At 41.4% G+C, this 21663-nt stretch overlaps 1 protein-coding gene across 1 annotated transcript in view; it reads right to left on the bottom strand.

Annotated features, from left to right (window-relative positions):
- Positions 1-21663, bottom strand: part of zgc:110410 (uncharacterized protein LOC553618 homolog) — a 34889-nt gene that overhangs the window by 9146 nt on the left and 4080 nt on the right. The window contains exons 4-8 of the mRNA XM_043690247.1: positions 3062-3115; positions 2891-2981; positions 2022-2059; positions 1819-1906; positions 1641-1730 (exon numbers count right to left, since the gene is read on the bottom strand). Coding sequence (XP_043546182.1) covers positions 1641-1730; positions 1819-1906; positions 2022-2059; positions 2891-2981; positions 3062-3115 — 361 coding nt within the window. The remainder of the gene's footprint in view (positions 1-1640; positions 1731-1818; positions 1907-2021; positions 2060-2890; positions 2982-3061; positions 3116-21663) is intronic.

The following is a 21663-nucleotide window of genomic DNA, read 5'->3' as shown; positions in this document are numbered from 1 at the left end:
CAAGCTGCCCTGCCTTGTCACCTAATTTGATCATGGCTGCTCAACTCTTCAGTGCTTTCTGTCCACACTATTTGCATAACCTTTAGCCACATCGATAATCAACCTGAACTTTAAATATACTCAAAGTCTGGCTTTCCATAGCTCTCTGGAGTGGAGAATTCCAAAGATTCACAACCCTTCAACTAAAAAAAACTCATCTGTCCTAAGTAGTGTCCCCCTTATTTTTAAATTGTACCTCCCGGTTGTAGACTCCTGATTCAGGGGCAGCATCTTACCTGCATCTACAATATCTATCCATTTAAGCATTTTGTAAGTTTCGATGAGATCGTCTCTCATTCTTCAAAGCTCTGAAGAATACGGCCCCAGTTTATCCAATCTTTCTTATTGCAACATTCCTGCCATCACTTGGTAAAATTTGTTGATTTTTGTTGTTGCATTCCCTCTATGGCGACAATGTCTTCCCTGAGATAAGAAGATCAAAACTGCACACAGTACTCTGGTGAAGACTAACCAGGTTCCTGTGCAATTTGAAACAAGAGTTCACTATTCCTGTACTCAAATTCTCTCAGACTAAAGGCTAACATTCCATGAGCTTTCCTAATCACTTTCTGCACCTACATGTCAACTTTCAGTGATTTATTCATAAAGACACAAGTCCCTTTGTACATCTACATTTTCCACCCTCCTATCATTTAAAAAAATATCCAGCACACCTGTTTTTCACACAAATTTACATTTTCCCACATTATATTCTGTCATGTTCTAGACCAATCATTAATTTTTGTCAAAACCCTCCTGAAAACATTTTACATCTTCACAACATACAATCCTGCTTAGCTTTGTGTCATCAACATTGGAAAAGCTATATTTGGTCCCCACATCCAAATCCTTTATGTATATATTATTAGCATTATCAATGACTGATCCTTGCAGTACCAGACTAGGCACAGTCTGCTAAAATGAAAATAACCTATTTATCCATATTCTCTGTTTTATGTCTGTTAGCTAGTCCTTTATCCATGCCAGCCAGCACACTAACTCCTATACAATATACTTTAATTTCGATAAGCTGCCTCCTGTGTGGGACCTCATCAATGCCTTTTGAAAATTTAATATACTACATTTATCAATTCCCCATTATCAGTTTTGTAATTTAACATTTTACTTTAAATATCTTCCACTTCCCCTCTTGCTAGAAAATGTGAGGTTATGTGTATGAAGGAGGCTAGGAAATAAATGGTGGGAAGAGTGGAATGGAAACAAAAAAGTGACAAATAATTTAAAATAGATGGGAATAATAAACAATTTAAAATAATGGAAATTGGGGGAAACTATGTGTGAAAATCTAATGTAAGATAGGATAACTTGAACATGACTTGTTCATGATTATTAGAATATGATTGTTTTCAAATGACTATACTAAACTGGATAATATTACCTCAGCACGACCAATTGAGAAATGTTTTTAGTATTTACATATGTTCCTTTCAGACAGTAAAAATAGGTGTTTGATATGAAACTTCAACATATTCAGCACATTTGTCATATTTAGCCCTTTACAAGAAATGATTGAAGACATAGTTTTACATTTTTTTAAATTAAACTTCACAATGTAATTAGAAGTTTAAAAAAGAACTTACAAATGATTGTATTATGGCACATAGAATTCCAAATGCTATTAAAACCAATAGCACCACGAATAAAATTCCACTTCTTGCTGTAAAGTCCCACTGAAAAAATAAAGATTTTAACTATTTAGATTTCAGCAGTGAGCTGTTTAATACTAGAAGACGTTGGGTATAGTATTGTAAGTGGTACCTTGGTTTGCAGAGAAAATAGTGTTAGTCCAAGTGACACAAATGTAGTTGCACCGACAGCCCACATTACTGCATCAGCACCATAAAAACTAAGCAGGATTAAAAAACAAAAGAATTAAATGATTCAAGTTAAAATTGCATCCATATGTTTGTTTAATGTTGCATAAAGGGTGTAATTTAAGCAAAATACCTGTAAAGACTTACACTGAAACAGCTCCCAACAGCAAGCCTTCCAGAGTTGTCTGCAAGTGAAAGGAGTTTCATATCATAAATTTATTTTATGAAGGATTTAAATCAAAATTTATGTTATTTATGCCATCTGAAGGACATCATGTTTGCCAATATTACAGGCACTGAATCTTGCAATTTAGTGGTAACCTGTGTCAGAAGTTGAACAGATCTGTGACATGGACTGCAAGTTTTAGGAACTCAGTGTGACCATTAGAGGAAAACAGTCATGCCATCAAGCAGCTCTTTAGTAAGATAATGAAATGAGACAAAATGGAAGATGAGAGACATAGAAACTGAACAATAATACATCCCAGAATTTATACTATTTGTAATTAATTTCCACAGTTGTGCAACCACTATTAAAAAGATTGCAACTTTGCTTTTATCTGCTCTCAAGGATTTTTTAGTAGTGTAGAATGGTACTTCCCAAACTTTTCTCAAAGGTGATCCCATTTTGAGACTTGAAAATTATTGCTACCCCTCAGTGAAAAATGTGTGAGGGCATTGGGAGTGAGAAAATCAATGGGGGAGCAGAAGACCTGTGAGAATGAGGGGAGAGATCCCAATATTTCAGCTTATGACCCACTTGGTGTCCTGACACCCCACCACTTTGGGAAGCCCCGGGGTAAGACATACATCGCAGTGATGCACTCAACATTGGACCATCCAAAGAAACACATGCTAACTATTAGAGATGAATGAGCAGATAAGCAACTATGGGGGTCAAACACTTAACCCCATGTTTAGATCAATGGTCCTATTGTGGACTCCAGAGAGACTAAAGTAATATTTCACTGTGTGTAATATTTAAAATACTAATATTAATTTATACCACAACTTACAAATAATAAAAGAAGCATGAAGTTCCATGGAGCTTTACGTCGGACACCATCGCAGCAAGACAAGGTAATGATTAAAATTAAGATGGCAGGACTGCAACAGAGAGAGAGGCACTTCAGAGATACTGGAAATAAGTGACAAATAACTGACAGAACTTGTTCAAAGATACTTACAACAAAGCGTATGTAAACCAATAAGTTTGGGTTACCCATACATTCAGGGTTGGCCTAGTAAGCAAAACAAGGAGATATATAATCAATAGACAGTCTAGATTTTCTCCACCAAGTGTATGCTGTAAATATATTAAAAATATTCAATGTAGCAACAGCAATAATAAAACAGAAGTAAAAATGAAACAGAAAAAGTGAGCTCTTGAAACAGTACCAGTTATGGACAGCAACTGTACAGAAAAAGATAAATTAATGTTCAGGATGTGGGTTCTCCATCATTCTTTTACATGGTGAAAGAACAAAGGACAACAAGAAGGATAAGAGCAAACATGTGCACAGGGAAAAGTATAAAATAACAGCAGAATGAGCTGATTAAGTAAAACAGCTATTTGCATGAGGCAATAGGAGGCATGAAAAATTCAAGGAAATTTAAAAGAACACAAAACACAGAATGGATGTTGAAAACTTAAAGAAATAGTGAATGAGAAGGTAGAACAGAAGACAAAGAGGAACAGACTCAAATGTTCCAAAAAGGAAATGTTTTGTCACTGCAAGCGTGATTTGAAATTGCTGGAAAAGTTCAGCAGGTCTGGCAATGTCTGTGGAAAGAAATCAAAGTTAACCTTTCGGATCGAGTGACCCTCCGAATTGATGGTAATTAGGAACAAGTCAGTTTATATGCAGATGATAGGGTGGATAGAAGGGATAAGGAGTGAACGATAGGAGGGGATAGAGCCCAAAAAGAGAGAAGAAAGGTTGGACAGACAAAGGAGTGGATAATGATTTGGCTGGGAGAGTGAATAGCCATTAATGGGGACTATTAATGGCTAACATGGGCTGTGTGTAACAGCAGACTATGTGATAATGAGGCCTGATGTTTTGGGTTTGGGGTAAGGAAATGGGAGAGCTCAAGCCCTAAATTTATTGAACTTGATATTGAGTCCAGGAGGCTGTAGGGTCCCCAAGCTGAAAATGAGGTGCTGATAACCACCAAAGGGCCCCATTAATAGTTACATCACTATCCAAACCTTTGTCTGTCCAACTGTTGTTCTCTCTTTTTGGGCTCTATTTCCATCGATTATTTATTCCTTACCTGCCCCCCCACCCCACCCACCCTATCGTCTGCATATAGACTGATATTTTCTACCAAACAGTTCTGAGGAAGGGTCACTCGATCCGAAATGTTAATTCTGATTTCTGTCCATAGATGGTGCAGAACCTGCTGAGATTTTCCATCAATTTTTGCTTTTGTTTCTAATTTACAGCATCCGCAGTTTTTTTGGTTTGTATTACAGCTTGATCCTGTGCTCATCTGCTGTGCTCTCAAAACTATTCACATTTCCAGTGGGGGTCTTTATGATAAATACATAAGATTTGTCTAAATGTGAATTCTAATTGAGTCAGTACCCAGAATAAATGTTGGGAAAAGAAATACTAATGCAATTTAAACAAAGAACACTCATACGAACAAAACATACTTTATCAAGATAGAAACGCAGCCATGAAGATCTTAGGGACAGCAACAACTTGTTAATGGGTCAGTCCAAAACCATATCTTATCTGTGTCTTAGCTTTTGTGAGCAAAAACCTGGAAAGCTAGGGAGTAAGTGTCATGTCATATTAAGGTGCTGGTGATTCGTTGATCTGGATGCCATCTCAGTATCAACATGACTAGATAAAGGGATGGATATAAAACTCAACTTTACCTGAGGGAGGAGGAGAGCTTCTTCAAGGGAGGCATCCTTGCAAGAGGATTCGCAATAGGTTAAGATCAACTAGGAGAAAGTGAGGACTGCAGATGCTGGAGACCAGAGTTGAAGAATGTGGTGCTGGAAAATCTTCAGGAAACTAAGGGCTTATGCCCGAAACATCGATTCTCCTGCTCCTCGGATGCTGCCTGGCCTGCTGTGTTTTTCCAGCACCACATTTTTCAACTCTGGTCTCCAACTTTACCTGCCACTCTTTAATCAATAGTATTGGGTGATTTTGTTGAAAATTAAGGATTTAGAAGATGGAGCTTTTGACACTAAAAGTTCAGCATGTTTTCGTCCTTAGCTTAGACCTCAGTTACTTTAAACATCATTGTAATAGAGAGATTTCCTAATATTTCAAGAAAGGTGTCCGGGTCCCAGCTGAAGGTAGAAATGGACAAGTCAATTCCCAGAGTAAGACCTGGCTTGATAAGGTTTAATTTTTCTTTGAGTTTATTGTGGCGATCAGTCACTAAAAGGGCTGCCAATGTACTTTTAATGAAAGGACATAAAAGTTTGTCACATAAAAGGAGAACACAAATGATATTATGACGTACAACAATTATCTGAAACAAGCTCATTGCAAATATCAGAAAGAAATAAAGATTCAACACTTCTGCCCCAGCAATAACCTCATAGATTTGAGAAATTCAGTGAAGGATCACCCCGTCTTCACGCTGAAGCTTCTTGTTCAGATGGTACGGCAGCAGTTGGTTTCTATTCAATATACTTCTGCATTTAATCAATAGCATTCTTTAAATTTAATACATTTTACTTACATTTTTAAACAAACTGCTTACTCAGCTCACATTACTTAATATGGGTTCTTTTACCTCATGTCATCAAACAAACTTGTAGGATATCTTCCTCTCTGTCATCTCCATAGCCTACTGTTTCGGGATTTCTTCCAAGCAACTCTGGATTTTTTAACGCAGCCCTGACTGTTTAGACCACTATTAACAGTCAAAGCATTTCTGCTTTTAAGGATTTTTTCTTGCTGAAGCTATCAACTTCTGGATCCCCTCTTTCTTTTGGTGGTTTTTAAAACTCAAGTCAGCAAACACCAGTGCAATTATCTCCTCAATGGGCTTGCTACTGATTCACAGAAGTCACATGATTTTTTTAGGAATGTTTATCTTTAATTTACTGTTTGAAATGTCTTTTTGACCTTTACAGAACAGGAAACTAAAATCCATTTTCCTTTTCATTTGAATCTGAGTTACCAAATAATAATAACATTATTAATTTTTGCCATAAAAGCCAATCTGCAATTAATGGAGAAGGGTGCATCTTCAACAGAGAGAATGGATCTTTTCCTTTAATCATGGGACATAGACCTTGCTGGCTGGGCCAGCATTTATTGTTCCTCCCTAGTTGCTCTTGAGAAGGTGATAGTGAACTGCCTCCTTGAACTGCTGCAGTCCATGTGCTGTAGACCCACAATGCCCTTAAAGTGGGAATTCCAGGATTTTGAAATAATGATAGTGCAGGAACAGCAATATATTTCCAAGTCAGGATGGTGAGTGGCTTGGACAGGAACTTACAAGTGGTGATATTCCTGTTTACCTACTGCCCTTGTCCTTCTGGATGGAAGTGTTCATGAGTTGGGAAGGGGCTGCCTCAGGATCTTTGGAGAATTTCTATATTGCATCTTGTAGATTGTACACACTGCTGCTACAGTGTGTCAGTGGTGTATGGACTGGATACTTATGGAATTGGTGCCAAACATGCAAACTGCTTTTTCCTGGATTGTATCATGCTTTTTGTCTTCTGCAAGACTGTGTGACCATATCAGTCAAGTATAGGTGTATTAGTCATATATAGATGCTTCCCTGAGGTCAAGGGAGTTGTTCCAGAAATAGTTAACAGTGCAAAAAGTGAATTTATCCAAGAGAAGAGGATTCAGGAGGAACAGAAATGTACCTCAACAGATGTGGTGATGAAACACACTGATATTAGATTACTTACTTACAGTGTGGAAACAGGCCCTTCGGCCCAACAAGTCCACACCGACCCTCTGAAGAGCAACCCACCCAGACCCATTCCCCTACATTTACCCCTTCACCTAACACTACGGGCAATTTAGCATGGCCAATTCACCTAACCTGCACATCTTTAGATATTTCCGAGTTCTGTCACATCCTCCCAGCAGAAGGCTAGATACCAATTTGTGCATTTAAGCACATACAGATTAAACCATGACACAACTGAAGTGTCTTTGTAATGTTGATGATTTATTTCATTGATTAATTATATCTCCTACTTTGCACACTCAATGGCTTGAACCTTCTAATCTGAGTTGGAATTCCTGTTTCCCACTCAGATCACTCAAAAGGTTGTCCACTTGTCCCTTTGCAGGAGATCTCTTGCTGAATCTCTGAGGCAGAACGTTTTGTCACTGAATCAGCCCAGCGAACTATGCAGACAGCAGCAGAGTGGATTAACACTGAAAACACATTCCTTTCAGGGCACTATCTGCCATTTTTCATGGTTACATGACAGCTACTGAGGGAAGTGGAGCATGTACGGTAAGAGAATGAGAAGGGTTAGGGTTGGGGAAGGGTGGCGGGTGAATGGAGGGATAGGCTGGCAGATAGGTGAGGCAGTAGGGTTCCAGAGGGTGGGTATTAAGATGCCAGGTAGGTGAGATGTAGGTGCCGGAGGATGTGGATGGTCATATGCAAAGTGCATGGATTAGGGGCAGGGTGGACCAGGTTTTTGGGGATGTTGATTGGATGTTGACAGGGAATGTTTGTGTCCATAGAGGTTGGGGATGTGTTAGGGGTCAATTTGGGGTTGGAGGGTGTATATCAATTGGTCACATGTCCATAGGCACAGGTGTTGGATGCCAGGGTGTGGGGTTCTGGTTGGGTTGTGGCCAGTAGAGAGAAGGGGTAAGGAGTTGTCAGGGGATTTGTTCAGGGCTTGTGTCTGTGGGGCCAGTGGTCACTGGAGGGTGAGCAACTTTCAGGTTTCTGTTTTGAGGAAGGCGGTTGAATGTAAAGCAGAATCAATATGAGTATTTGGAGGGTGCAGTAGTATAATTAGTCTGGTATTAGATTGGGATTTAATCATTATCTTTTCGTGAGTAACTATTAATTAAGGCATAACCCTCCAAAGTCTCAGATTCGGCGACTTTTTCAGATGTTTGCAAATGCAGGATAATGGCCTATCGGATGTTCAAATATCCTGGGTAATTATTACACAATCAGTGTCCCAGAACTTCTGAGAGGTCTGTGCCATATCACTAAATAGTCAAAGACTGGAAGATCTGGATCATTGTTTCAATTAATAATTCTGAAATTAAGAAGCATAGAGACATAGAGATGTGCAGCACAGAAACAGACCCTTCAGTCCAACTCGTCCATGCCGGCAGTTATTCTAACCTAATTAAGGTCCATTTGCCAGCACTTGGCCCATATCCCTCTAAACCCTTCCTATGCATATACCCATCCAGATGCCTCTTAAATGTTGTTATTGTACCAGCCTCCACTACTTCCTCTGGCAGCTCATTCCAAACACACACAACTCTCTGTGTTAAAAAGTTGGCCCTTAGGTCCCTTTTATATCTTTCCCCTCTCACCCTAAACCTATACCTCTAGATCTGGACTCCCATACCTGAGGGAAAAGACTTTGCGTATTTATTCTATCCATGCCCTTCATGATTTTACAAACCTCTATAAGGTCACCCCTCAGCCTCTGATGCTCCAGGGAAAACAGCCCCAGCCTGTTCAGCTTCTCTCTATAGCTCAACTCCTCCAACCCTGGCCACATCCTTGTAAATCCTTTCTGAACCCTTTCAGGTTTTACAACATCCTTCCGATAGGAAGGAGACTAGAAATGCATGTGCAATATTGCAAAAATAGCCTAACCAATGTCCTGTACAGCCACAACATGACCTCCCAACTCCTGTACTCAATACTCTGACCAATAAAGGAAAGCATACTAAATGCCTTCTTCACTATCACATCTACTTGCAACTCTACTTCCAAGGAACTATGAACCTGCACTTCTGTTCAGCAACCCTTCCTCGGACCTTACCATTAAGTGTATAAATCCTGCTAAAATTTACTTTCCCAAAATGCAGCACCTTGCATTTATCAAAATTAAACTCCATCTGCCACTCCTCAGCCCATTGGCCCATCTGATCAAGATCCCGTTGTACTCTGAGGTAGCCTTCTTCGCTTTCTGCTGCACCTCCAATTTTGTATAATCTGCAAACTTACTATACCTCCTATGTTCACATCGAAATCATTTATATAAATGATGAAAAGTAGAGGACCCAGCACTTATTCTTGTGGCAGTTCACTGGTCACAGGCCTCCAGTCTGAAAAACAATCCTCCATCACCACCCTCTGTCTTCTATCTTCGAGCCAGTTCTGTATCCAAATGGCTAGTCCTCCCTGTATTCCATGAGATCTAACCTTGCGAACCAGTCTCCCATGGGGAACCTTGTCGATCGCCTTACTGAAGTCCATATAGATCACATCTATCGCTCTGCCATCATCAATCCTCTTTGTTACTTCTTCAAAAAACTCAATCAAGTTTGTGAGACATGATTCCCCACGCACAAAGCCATGTTGACTATCTCTAATCAGTCCTTGCCTTTCGAAATATATGTAAGTTCTATCCCTCAGGATTCTCTCTAACAACTTGCCCACCACTGACATCAGGCTCACTGGTTTATAGTTCCCTGGCTTTTCCTTACCAACTCTCTTAAATAGTGGTACCATGTTAGTCAACCTCCATACTTCTGGCACCTCACCTGTAACTATCGATGATACAAATATCTCAGTAAGAGGCCCAGCAATCACTTCCCTAGTTTCCCACAGAATTCCAGGGTACACCTGATCAGGACTTGCGGACCTATCCACTTTTATGCGTTTCAAGACATCCAGCACTTCCTCCTCTGTAATATGAACATTTTTTACGATACCACCATCTATTTCCCTACATTCCATATATTCCATGTCCTTCACCACAGTAAACACTGATGCAAAATACTCATTTAGTATCTTCCCCATCTCATACACCTCCACACATAGGCTGCCTTGCTGATCTTTGAGGGGCCCTATTCTCTCCCTAGTTACCCTTTTGTACTTAATGTATTTATAAAAACCCTTGGATTATCCTTAACTCTATTTGCCAAAGCTATCTCATGTCCACTTTTTGCCCTCCTGATTTCTCTCTTTACTGCCTTTATACTATTTTAAGGATTCAATTGATCTATTCTGTCTATACCTGACATATGTTTCTTTCTTTTACTTAACCAAACCATCAATTTCTTGAGTTATCCAGCATTCCATATACCTACCAGTCTTTCCTTTCACCCTAACAGGAATATACTTTCTCTGGATTCTCGTTATCTCATTTCTGAAGGCTTCCCATTTTCCAGCTGTCCCTTTACCTGCAAACATCTGCCCCCAATCAGCTTTCGAAAGTTCTTTCCTAATACCGTCAAAATTAGCCTTTCTCCAATTTAGAACTTCAATTTTTAGATTCGGTCTATCTTTTCCCATCACTATTTTAAAACTAATAGAATTATGGTCGCTGTCCTCAAAGTGCTCCCCCACTGACACCTCAGTCACCTGCTCTGCCTTATTTCCCAAGAGTAAGTCAAGTTTTGCACCTTCTCTACTAGGTACATCCACATACCGAATCAGAAAACTTTCTTGTTCACATTTAAGAAATTCCTCTCCATCTAAACTCTTAACACTATGGCAGTCCCAGTCTATGTTTGGAAAGTTAAAATCCCCTACCATAATCACCCTATTATTCTTACAGATAATGGAAATCTCCTTATACATTTGTTCCTCAATTTCCCGCTGACTATTCTAGAACCTTACTAGAATCCCTACAGAGTGCAAACAGGCCCTTCGGCCCAACAAGTCCACACTGACCTCCAAAGAGTAACCCACCCAGACCCAGTCCCCTACCTTATTATCCTATATTTACCCTGACTAATGCACCTAATCTATACATTCCTGAATACTATGGGTAATTTAGCATGGCCAATTCACCTAACCTGCACATCTTTGGATTGTGGGAGGAAATCGGTACAACCAGAGGGAACCCACACAGACATGGGGAGAATGTGCAAACTCCACACAGCCAATCGCCTGAGACTGGAATCAAACTCACATCCCTGGTGCTGTGAGGCAGCAGTGCTATCCACTGAGCCACCATGCCTCCCCATAGTATTAGAGCGTCTATGATACAATCCCAATAAGGTGATCATCCCTTTCTTATTTCTCAGTTCCACCCAAATGACTTCCCTGGAAGTATTCCCAGGAATATCCTCCCTAAGTACAGCTCGAATGCTATCCCTTATCAAAAATGCCACTCCGCCTCCTCCCTTGCCTCTCTTTCTGTCCTTCCTATAGCATTTGTATCCTGGAACATTAAGCTGCCAGTCCTGTCCATCCCTGAGCCACATTTCTGTAATTTCTATAATATCTCAGTCCCATGTTCCTAATCATGCCCTGCGTTCATCTGCCTTCCCTATTAGGCCTCTTGTTGCTAACTCTGACATTTGCTTTGATTATGGGTAAGAAAGGCTTAATGGATTCATTCAGTATCTTATGTTGGTAATTGATGATTGGTAACTTAAATATAATATATTCCCATCCAGTTGATGTAAGATAATTTTGCAAGTCTAATTTACATAGCATATACACTCTTGTAAAAGTTGACCCCATGACTGTGGCCCAGAAAATTGGTCCCAGTGTACTTTTGGTCATTGTACAGTGATCAGGAGCAGTGTGACTTAGAATCATGGAGTCATAGAGATGTACAGCATGGAAGCATGCTTCGGTCCAACTTGCCCATACCGATCAGATAACCAAATTAATTTAGTCCCATTTGCCTGCATTTGGCCCATATCTCTCTAAACCCTTCCTATTTGTATACCCATCCAGATGTCTTTTAAATGTTATAATTGTACCAGCCTCCACCACTTCCTCTGGCAGCTCATTTCACACACGCACTACTCGCTGTGTGAAAAAGTTGCCCCTTAGGTCCTTTATAAATCTTTCCCCTCTCACCTTAAACCTATGCTCTCTAGTTTTGGACTCTCTGACACCGGGGAAAAGACCTTGGCTATTCAGCCTATCCATGCCTCTCATGATTATATTGACCTCTATAACATCACCCGTCAGCCCCCAAAGCTCCTGGGAAGATAGCCCCAACCTATTCAACCTCTCCCTATTGCTCCAATCCTGGCAATATCTTGTAAATCTTTTCTGAACCCTTTCAAGTTTCACAACATCCTTCCTAACGCAGACCAGAATTGCACACAATTTTCCAAAAATGGCCTAATCAATATCCTGTACTATTGCAATTCCGATACTCAGTGCACTGAACAATAAAGGCAAGCATACCAAAGGTCTTTTTCACTATTCTCTGGATTAGTGGTGCTGGGAGAGCACAGCAGTTCAGGCAGCATCCAAGGAGCTTCGAAATCGACGTTTCGGGCAAAAGCCCTTCATCAGGAATATGAAGGGCTTTTGCCCGAAACGTCAATTTCGAAGCTCCTTGGATGCTGCCTGAACTGCTGTGCTCTTCCAGCACCACTAATCCAAAATCTGGTTTCCAGCATCTGCAGTCATTGTTTTTACCTTTTTCACTATCCTACCTATCTGGAACTCCACTTGCAAGGAGCTATGAACCTGCACTCCAAGGTCTCTTTATTCAGTGACACTCTCCAGGACCTTACAAGTGAGCTTCATTTTTTTTCCAACAGCAAGGACCAGAGGCCTGCGGGAAGGTAAATTTTAAAAGACATAAAAGCTTACTTCAGGAGTTCAGTGTTCTTCATTTTTCTGCTGTGGCAATTGGAGTGGGAGGAGCGACAGTGGGGACCAAGACCTGACAGGAAGGTAAAGTTTTTAAAATATAGAGGTTTGCCTCCTGCATAGGCAGAGCGCACACTGAACAGGAGTAGACATGGGACCGCTGAGTAAGTGAGGCTTTATATTCGGATGGTTGTTTTACCCAAAACACTACTTGGGTGGTGTCTCTCACCATCCTCCTCCTCGAACCAAATAAAAAAGGTGACTGGTTTCTATACTTTTTTTTTAGTTTTTCAGTAGTTTAGAATAGTGTGAATGGAGGTTAGGGCAGTTGAATGTTCGTCCTGCAGAATGTGGGAGGTAAGGGTCACTCCTACTGTCTTTGCTGACTGCATCTATGGGAAGTGCACCCAACTCCAGCTCCTTGAAAACCGTGTTAAGGAACTGGAGCTGGATGAACTTCGGATCATTCAGGAGGCGGAGGGGGTTATTGAGAGGAGTTACAGAGAGGTAGTCACACCTCATGAAAAAGAAGAAGGTAGATGGGTTACCGTCAGGGGCAGAAAGGGAACTGGCAGGCAGTGCAGGGATCCTGTGTGGCTGTTCCCCTCAACAGCAAGTATATCATTTTGGATGCTGTTGAGAGGATGACTTACAGGGGTAAGCAATGAGGCACAGATCTCTGGCACAGAGTCTGGCTCTTTTGCTCAGAAGGGAAGGGGAAGAGGAACAGAGCATTAGTCATTGGGGACTCCATAGTTAGGGGACATATAGGCTGCTGTGGGAATGAGAGAGATTCACAGTTGGAGTATTGTCTCCCAGGTGCCAGAGTTCATGATGTCTCTGATCGTGTTTTAGGGATCCTTGACGGGGAGGGGGAGCAGCCCCAAGTCGTGCTCCACATAGTCACCAATGACATAGGTAGGAAGAGAGATGGGGATTTAAGGCAGAAATTCAGGGAGGTAGGGTGGAAGCTTAGAGCTAGAACAAACAGAGTTGTTGTCTCTGGTTTGTTGCCCGTGCCACATGCTAGCAAGGTGAGGAATAGGGAGAGAGAGGAGTTGAACATGTGGCTACAGGGATGGTGCAGGAGGGAAGGTTTTGGATTCCTGGATAATTGGGGCTCTTTCTGGGGTAGGTGAGACCTCTACAAACAGAATGGTCTTCACCTGAACCAGAGGGGTACCAATATCCTGGAGAGAAAATTTGCTAATACTCTTTGTGTGAGTTTAAACTAATTCAGCAGGGGGATGGGAACCAAAATTGTAGTTCAAGTATATGGGAGGTTGAGAGTAGTGAAGTCAGAACTAAGATTTCAAGATTGCAGGAAGGCATCGGCAGACAAGAAGTTAGTTTGAAGTGTGTCTACTCCAACCCCAGGAGCATCTGGAATAAGATGGGTGAACCTGCAGCATGGGTTGGTACCTGGGATTTTAATGTTGTGGCCATTTCAGACACATGGGCAGGGCAGAGACAGGAATGGTTGTTGCAGGTTCCGGGATTTAGATGTTTCAGTAAGAATATAGAAAATAGTAAAAGAAGAGGCGGTGTTGCACTGTTAGTCAAGGACAGTATTAGAGTTGCAGAAAGGATGTTTGAGGACTCATCTATTGAGGTAGTATGGGCTGAGATTAGAAACAGGAAAGGAAAGGTGACCCTGTTGGGAATTTTCTATAGGCCCCTGAATAGTTCCAGAGATGTAGAGGATAGGATAACAAAGATGATCCTCAGTAGGAGCAAGAGTGGCAGGGTAGTTGTTATGGGGAACTTGACCTTTCCAAATATTGACTGGGAATACGATAATTCAAGTACTTTGGATTGGTCAGTTTTTGTCCAATGTGTGCAGGAGGATTTCCTAACACAGTATGTAGATAAATCTGGAATATGATGGATACTTTATGCTTTGTCAACATTTTTGTCACCCTCACCGGTGCCTTTTTTCTTTATATTTTCATGAGATGTGTGCGTTTATTCCCTATCCCTAATTGCTCTCGAATGAATGGCTTGCTAGACTATTTCAGAGGACAGCTGAGAATCAACCACATTGCTATGGATAACACAGGCCAGACTGGGTAAAGACAGCAGATTTCTTTCACTAAAGGACATTAGTTAACTAAAAAGGTTTCTATAATTATAGTTAGACAATAGACAATAGACAATAGGTGCAGGAACATAGAACATAGAAGAATACAGCGCAGTACAGGCCCTTTGGTCCTCGATGTTGCGCCGATCCAAGCCCACCTAACCTACACTAGACAATAGACAATAGGTGCAGGAGTAGGCCATTCTGCTCTTCGACCTGCACCACCATTCAATATGATCATGGCTGATCATCCTTAATCAGTATCCTGCTCCTGCCTTATCGCCATAACCCTTGATTCCACAATCCTTGAGAGCTCTATCCAACTCTTTCTTAAATGAATCCAGAGACTGGGCCTCCACTGCCCTCTGGGGCAGAGCATTCCACACAGAGTTGAGCTGTCATAGCCACCATCAGTGAGACTAGCTTTATATTTCAAATTTATCAATTGAATTTAAATTCAAAAATCCCTGTCATTAGGGATTCAATCATGTGCTCAGAGCTATAGCTTGGGTGTCTGTATTACTAGCCCATTGATATGACCACTTTGCACCACCTCTCTGAATTCTTCAATAACGTGTACATATATGTTCCAAGTACCTTTGCTCCTACAACTCCATGAAAATCCTTTATTTTATATGGCATCACACTATTCTTCCGACCAAACTGAGTCACTTCACATTTTACTATTTAATTTGAAACTGCCATGTGTCTGTCCATTTCTCAAGCTCAATTATGTAATTTACCACTATCCTCCTCAGAGTTCACAATGCTACATTATTGTGTAATTTGCAAACATTGAAATTGCACCCTGCACACTTATGTTGAGGTCATTAAAGGAAATATATTGATCCTGTTAAGAACCGTCCAATCCAAAAGCAATCATTCATCAGTACAGAGATGGACTTTGCCTGTTATTAGCCACAATATAGACGTAAGGCTGAGTAATTCAATCAACTAAAATTCGATTACAGTATGTGGTATTTACATCATGATTGTGAAACCATAAGAAATAATATAATTAATAATAGGCAAGTTAGTGTAAGGATAATGAAAAAAATAACTGAGAGCTACAAGGCTCCAAGGAATGTGCCCTTCTGAATGATAGATAAGTAGGTCCCAATTATGCTTTCCTCGCTTCCTGTAGGAAGTAGGTCAGAAGACATAATATTTGAGATGCCATAAATGGATAATTAAATGATACAGAATGGGGCAACTGGGTAAATGGTTTCCAGCTTGAATCTCAGACCCTCAGACTTCAATATTATCTGGGCAGTGGTGGTGGTGAGCACTGTTGTAAGTGTTTCAAACAGGAAACCATCCCCCTCCCCACCCTGACCAGGAGTGAACCTGATTCATAGGCTCGGCTTTCTGTTGGGCAGTAAAACACCAGTAGAGACCATAATTCACATAAAATGTAAATACTTGTTGTTGGCTAGTGGCCAGCCTGTGGGTGAGCTCAGTACAGAGAAGCTCAGAGGGTCAATGGAGCCCAGAAACAAATTAAAGAGTCATCTACACTCAAAACATTGCTGTCTCTCCATGGGTGCTGCCTGACCTGCTGTGATCTGCAGCAATTTTTGTTTTCAGTGTATTTATTACACGTTGGCAACTAGCTACAGGTTACAATGATGTGATAAATGTTGGAGTTGGAACAGAGACTTTAAGGAGGACCAGATTTAGGTGCCACACCTGTGAGATTCCCAAGCTGTTCTGCCCAGAGTTCATGTGACTCATCATATTGGAGGGTTCTTATAGCACTCCTCAATATTCTCCCTTTCAGACTCATTTGTAACACTGCAGACGTATCTGACATCTGCACCATGCCAGATTTTTTCACGCCATCAGTAAGGGATGTGGAGGTCAATTTTGGTATTTGCTGACCCAGCAGAGTGGGAACAAATATGGGAGCTTGACAGTCTGCATGGTTTCCAGACAGAACTTTACCTCACATCTTTGATTCGGTACCCATAGGGAGGGCCTCAACCGGGACCTTGGGTTCATGTCACATTACAGGTGACCACCATTGCACTATACATACACACACTTATTCCTGCACACACACACACTCTCACACACACACAGGCACTCCTATATACACATACACACGGACACACATACACACAGACGTGCACACAGACACCCACACACACCCTTACAACACACACTCCCACACTCACACATGCAACCCCTCACAGACTTAAGACACTCTGCACTCACTACACACACACATACACTTTCTCACACTCACAAGCCCCAACCCAGACACACACACACACACAGACAGACAAAGACCCACATGCACACATATATTTTGTGGGGTGAATTTGTACTTGCAGGGTTACATTGTACTTTGCTCAAAAACTGCATGCATTCATGTAGAACTCTGAGCTCAAAAACTGCATGAATTTATGTAAAACTCCGTTATCTCACTTTTTAGATTAGAATCAATCTAAACATCATGGCATAGACAGAGAACACAGGGGACTAACACCTTCAACATATTGTCTAGCTATCACCATTGTTAACAGCTAACCCGAGAATGCAGCTTTTTTTAAAAACGGTTTTGTGATTTACACATGAAAGAAGTGAAACTATCACTGTATTCTAACAGATGCAAGGCTTAACAGACAATCAATTTTTCAATGTATAGTTACAGTTACATCACACTGTAAATTTTTGCTAAAAATTCTGTGTTAGGATTGAGCCCTCCACTATCACCTGATGAAGGAGCATCGCTCCGAAAGCTAGTGTGCTTCCAATTAAACCTGTTGGACTATAACCTGGTGTTGTGTGATTTTTAACTTTGTACAATCCTAGTAGCTGCCCAATAGAAACAGATAAAGAAATAAAGATATGATTTTATATTACACCCTTCCCAGCCTCAGGATGTCCAAAGGTTTTGACAGCCAATTATTTACTTTTGAAATGTTCTCACTAACATTCTCTTCAAGGTGCATGACCTTGCAGCTGTGAGAGGTTCTGCATATGCCAATCAGGGATCACTGTGGCTGCTGCACATAGACCTCACAGCTCTGTATAGTGGAACAAAATATTTTAGGGAACGTTGGTTGTCATTATTGTAATACAGGAAACACAACAGGCAAATTGCTCCACCAGTGTGGCTTTTCTTGGTATATTGGTATTTTGCAGATTTACAGTGATTGTTTGCCATAATTAGCCTAAAAGGGTCAAAATACATCACTCAATGGTAAATTCCCACTATTAGCGATTTAAGCATTGCTAAGAAGTCAAAGCTTTTCATCTTGTAATCATGAGGACTAGATGCAAGAAACAGACTTCTGAAAAGAGACACCAAATCATAGAGCATGAGAGGAGAATGCTGATCAGTTATGTCATCTTTGGATTGGAGATGCAGCAAGAACAGTTAACTGTCAATCTTCATCCTCAGATGAGGCAGGTAGTTTCTGCTTCTTCAATGTGTTGCTATGGGAATGCAGCAGAAACCGGCAACCTCCATGATACATTTGTTTGGATGAAAATGATGCAATATTATGCACAAATTCCTTTTGCTTACATAAAATTGGGCCTCTTCATGAGGTTGTCAATAAGATTAAAACAAGCTCTCTTTCTTCCATGGAACCTATTTCCAATGAAATGTCACCTGTGCAAGTATATGCTCTCAGAAGGTTAACTCTGATTGGTCAGGACATTGCCCTGGAAAATGAACCTGTGAATGACTGTCACCTATTTTGTTGGATTGAAACAAGCACAGTGCATGTTCTTCCTGTCTGCAAAGAACCTAGCCCTCCTTATTAATGTATTGTACAGAGCTTCCAACATACAGTTACATCACACTGTGGGCCCAACTCACAATTTTAAATCAGCTGTCAGCATAGTTCTCCCACATTCAGAATTATGTCACAAATGTTGTCCAATTGCAGAATCAGATCTAATCTTAGACATTGGCTTCCAAGTTTTGCAAGTGCAGGCTGGTTGGGTATGGTCAGTAAGTTTCTTGTTGTGAACATCCAAAGGGACATGCTGTTTGATATAATACACCAATCTCTGGGACACATGGCCTACATACTTGGCCTCACACTGCTAGTGAAATTCATACACCATACTATTCATTTGTGTGATAGGCACAATGTTGTTTTAACATGGTGGCAACATCCCATTTGTGGTGAATTTCACTTGTGTTACTATTACATAGCAGCAGCGTGAAAGAGTTAGCTTCATCCCTTCCATGGGATAGACTGGGCACTTTCCAGAATGAAGAGTGACTGGCTAGGGCCTTCCAAGGGTTTGTGTAATGTGCAATGAGAAATGATTGATCAGGGTAGCCAATACCCTGCAGGATGGCTTTGATGCACCTTATTTCAGCATCAAGTTTGCATGGTTAACAAACAGGAGAAAGTGAAGACTGCAGATGCTGAAGATCAGAGTTGATGAGTGTGGAGCTGGAAAAGCACGGCTGGTCAGGCAGCATTCGAATTAACGTTTTGAGCATAAGCCCTTCATCAGGAATGAGGCTTGTGGCCCAAAGGGGCTGAGAGACAAATGGGAGGGGAGTGGGGCTGGAGGGAATGCCCCCTCCATTCGCAACAAGGACAGAATCCCCCCCCCCCCCCCCCCAGTCCTCACCTTTCACTCCACCAACCTCTGGATACATCGCATCATCCTCCGCAATTACAAATAGACCCCATCACAAGGGATATATTTCCCTCCCCACCCTGCATTCCAGAGAGACCATTCCCTCTGTGACTCCCTTGTTAGGTCCATGCGCCCTCATCAACCCACCATCCCCTCCCTGCAACTTCCCCTGCCACCGCAAGAAGCTCAAAACTTGTGCCCACACCTCCCCACTTACCTCCATTTAAGGCCCAAAAGGATCCTTCCACATCTAATCGGGATTTATCTTCTTCCACACACATCATCTATTGTATCCATTACTCCCAATGTAGTCTTCTCTACACTGGGGAGACAGGATGCCAACTTGCGGAATGTTTTAGAGTACATCTCTGGGATACACACACTAAACAACCCACCATCCTGTGGCCAACTACTTTAACTCCCCCTCCCACTCTGCCAAGGACATGCAGGTCCTGGACCTCCTTCACCACCAAACTCTAGCCACCCGATGCCTGGAGGAAGAATGCCTCATCTTCCGCCTTGGGATCCTTCACCTACACAGGATCAATGTGGATTTCACTAGTTTCCTTGTTGCCCCTCACCCCAACTTATTCCAGATCCAACCTTCCAATTCCGCACCACTCTCTTGACCTGTCCTACCTGTCCATCTTCCTTCCCACCTATCTGTTCCTCCCTCCTCTCCGACCTATCACTTTCACCCCCACCTACATCTATCTATTGCATTCCCAGCTACCTTCCCCCCCAGTATTATCCTATTCCCATTTATCTCTCAGCTTCCTTGGCCCACAAGCCTCATTCCTGATGAAGGGCTTATGCTTGAAACATCGATTCTCATGCTGCCTGACCGGCTGTGCTTTTATAGCACCACACTCTTTGACAATGGTTAACAAAAAGTTTAGGTTCTGTTTATGAGGTTGTCAATAATAATTTTGTTATATGTCTTATTGATCTCCATCCTGAGCTCAAATTCACATGGAAGAGTCAAATGACTCCTTTCCTTGATGGTCCAGTTAAGAAATTGGCCATGTGGTTCTCTACGACTGTTTACCGTAACCTTATGTTCCGTGGTGAATGAACACATTGGGATTTCTACCATTCCGCATGTTATATGACTGGCTTTATTGGCAGACCCATAAATATGCTTGTGATCATTTCAAACTAAATCCCTTCTGCTATGGTAAAATCCTCTCTCCTGAACTGAAAACTCCATTCTCTTGCTAGGAGAAAACAAACCTTCCTTCTGAGCTGAACTCCTGATTCTTCTGAACTGAAATTGAAGGCTAAATTAATGGTCTTTGATCTATTTTCTCTGTCAGTTGTAAACTCAGAAGTGTAAGCATTCCATTCATTAACACCACAGATGTCCTGCTTGACACTTAACTAGGTCACATGCCTTCTTAGAAATGATACAATTTTGTCATTGTTCTAAATGACTTTCTAATGTTTAAAATAAATTACTTTCACAGAACTGACCAAAATCCATCTGATTGACTTCCAAGATGCAAATTCCAAAAATGTTGAGAGTATACAATACACGTTAACACAGAGTCGGAATGTTTGGACTGCAATCATGCGTGATTGACTTTTCTACAGTTTGATTTTTCTACGCCTATTCCAGGATTGAGGAGGGCAACTTCAAAACTGTGGCTGAAATCAAGCAATTCAGCATATATCTGCGTTCAAAGCAGAGATTACTTTTGATCCTTATAACTAAGCCACTCATGCTATTAGTGACATGGCAAGGGATATATATTTCTCTGTTGGATGTTTTTTTTCGAATTTTATTTGTTTTAAGACTATTTTTAATCAACTGCACAAATCAGCTTTGGCAGGGTTTCTGCATCTGAAATATCTACCATCACCAATCTTCAAGTAAGTCTTTGGTTCAATGGCAGTGTCAGGCATGGCAGAGAAATTGGATCAGCATCAAATCAGTACCATCACTTTTATGCAACAATTAGTCTTATTTCCTGTGGATGGGAAGAGAGAATAACTGAGGGCCTAATATTGGTATAGTAGGCCAGTAAGTCTTCCCATCTGATTCCTTTGATTATCCACCATTATGGGGGAAGTGAGGACTGCAGATGCTGGAGATCAGAGCTGAAAATGTGTTGCTGGAAAAGCGCAGCAGGTCAGGCAGCATCCAAGGAGCAGGAGAATCGACGTTTCGGGCATGTGCCCTTCTTCAGGAATGAGGAAAGTGTGTCCAGCAGGCTAAGATAAAAGATAGGGAGGAGGGACTTGGGGGAGGGGCATTGGAAATGCGATAGGTGGAAGGAGGTCAAGGTGAGGGTGATAGGCCGGAGTGGGGTGGGAGCAGAGAGGTCAGGAAGAAGATTGCAGGTTAGGAAGGCGGACCTGAGTTCG

This window comes from Chiloscyllium plagiosum, chromosome 5 (genome assembly GCF_004010195.1).
Source record: "Chiloscyllium plagiosum isolate BGI_BamShark_2017 chromosome 5, ASM401019v2, whole genome shotgun sequence".
NCBI lineage: Eukaryota > Metazoa > Chordata > Chondrichthyes > Orectolobiformes > Hemiscylliidae > Chiloscyllium > Chiloscyllium plagiosum.
This window is presented reverse-complemented; position numbering and strand designations above follow the sequence as displayed.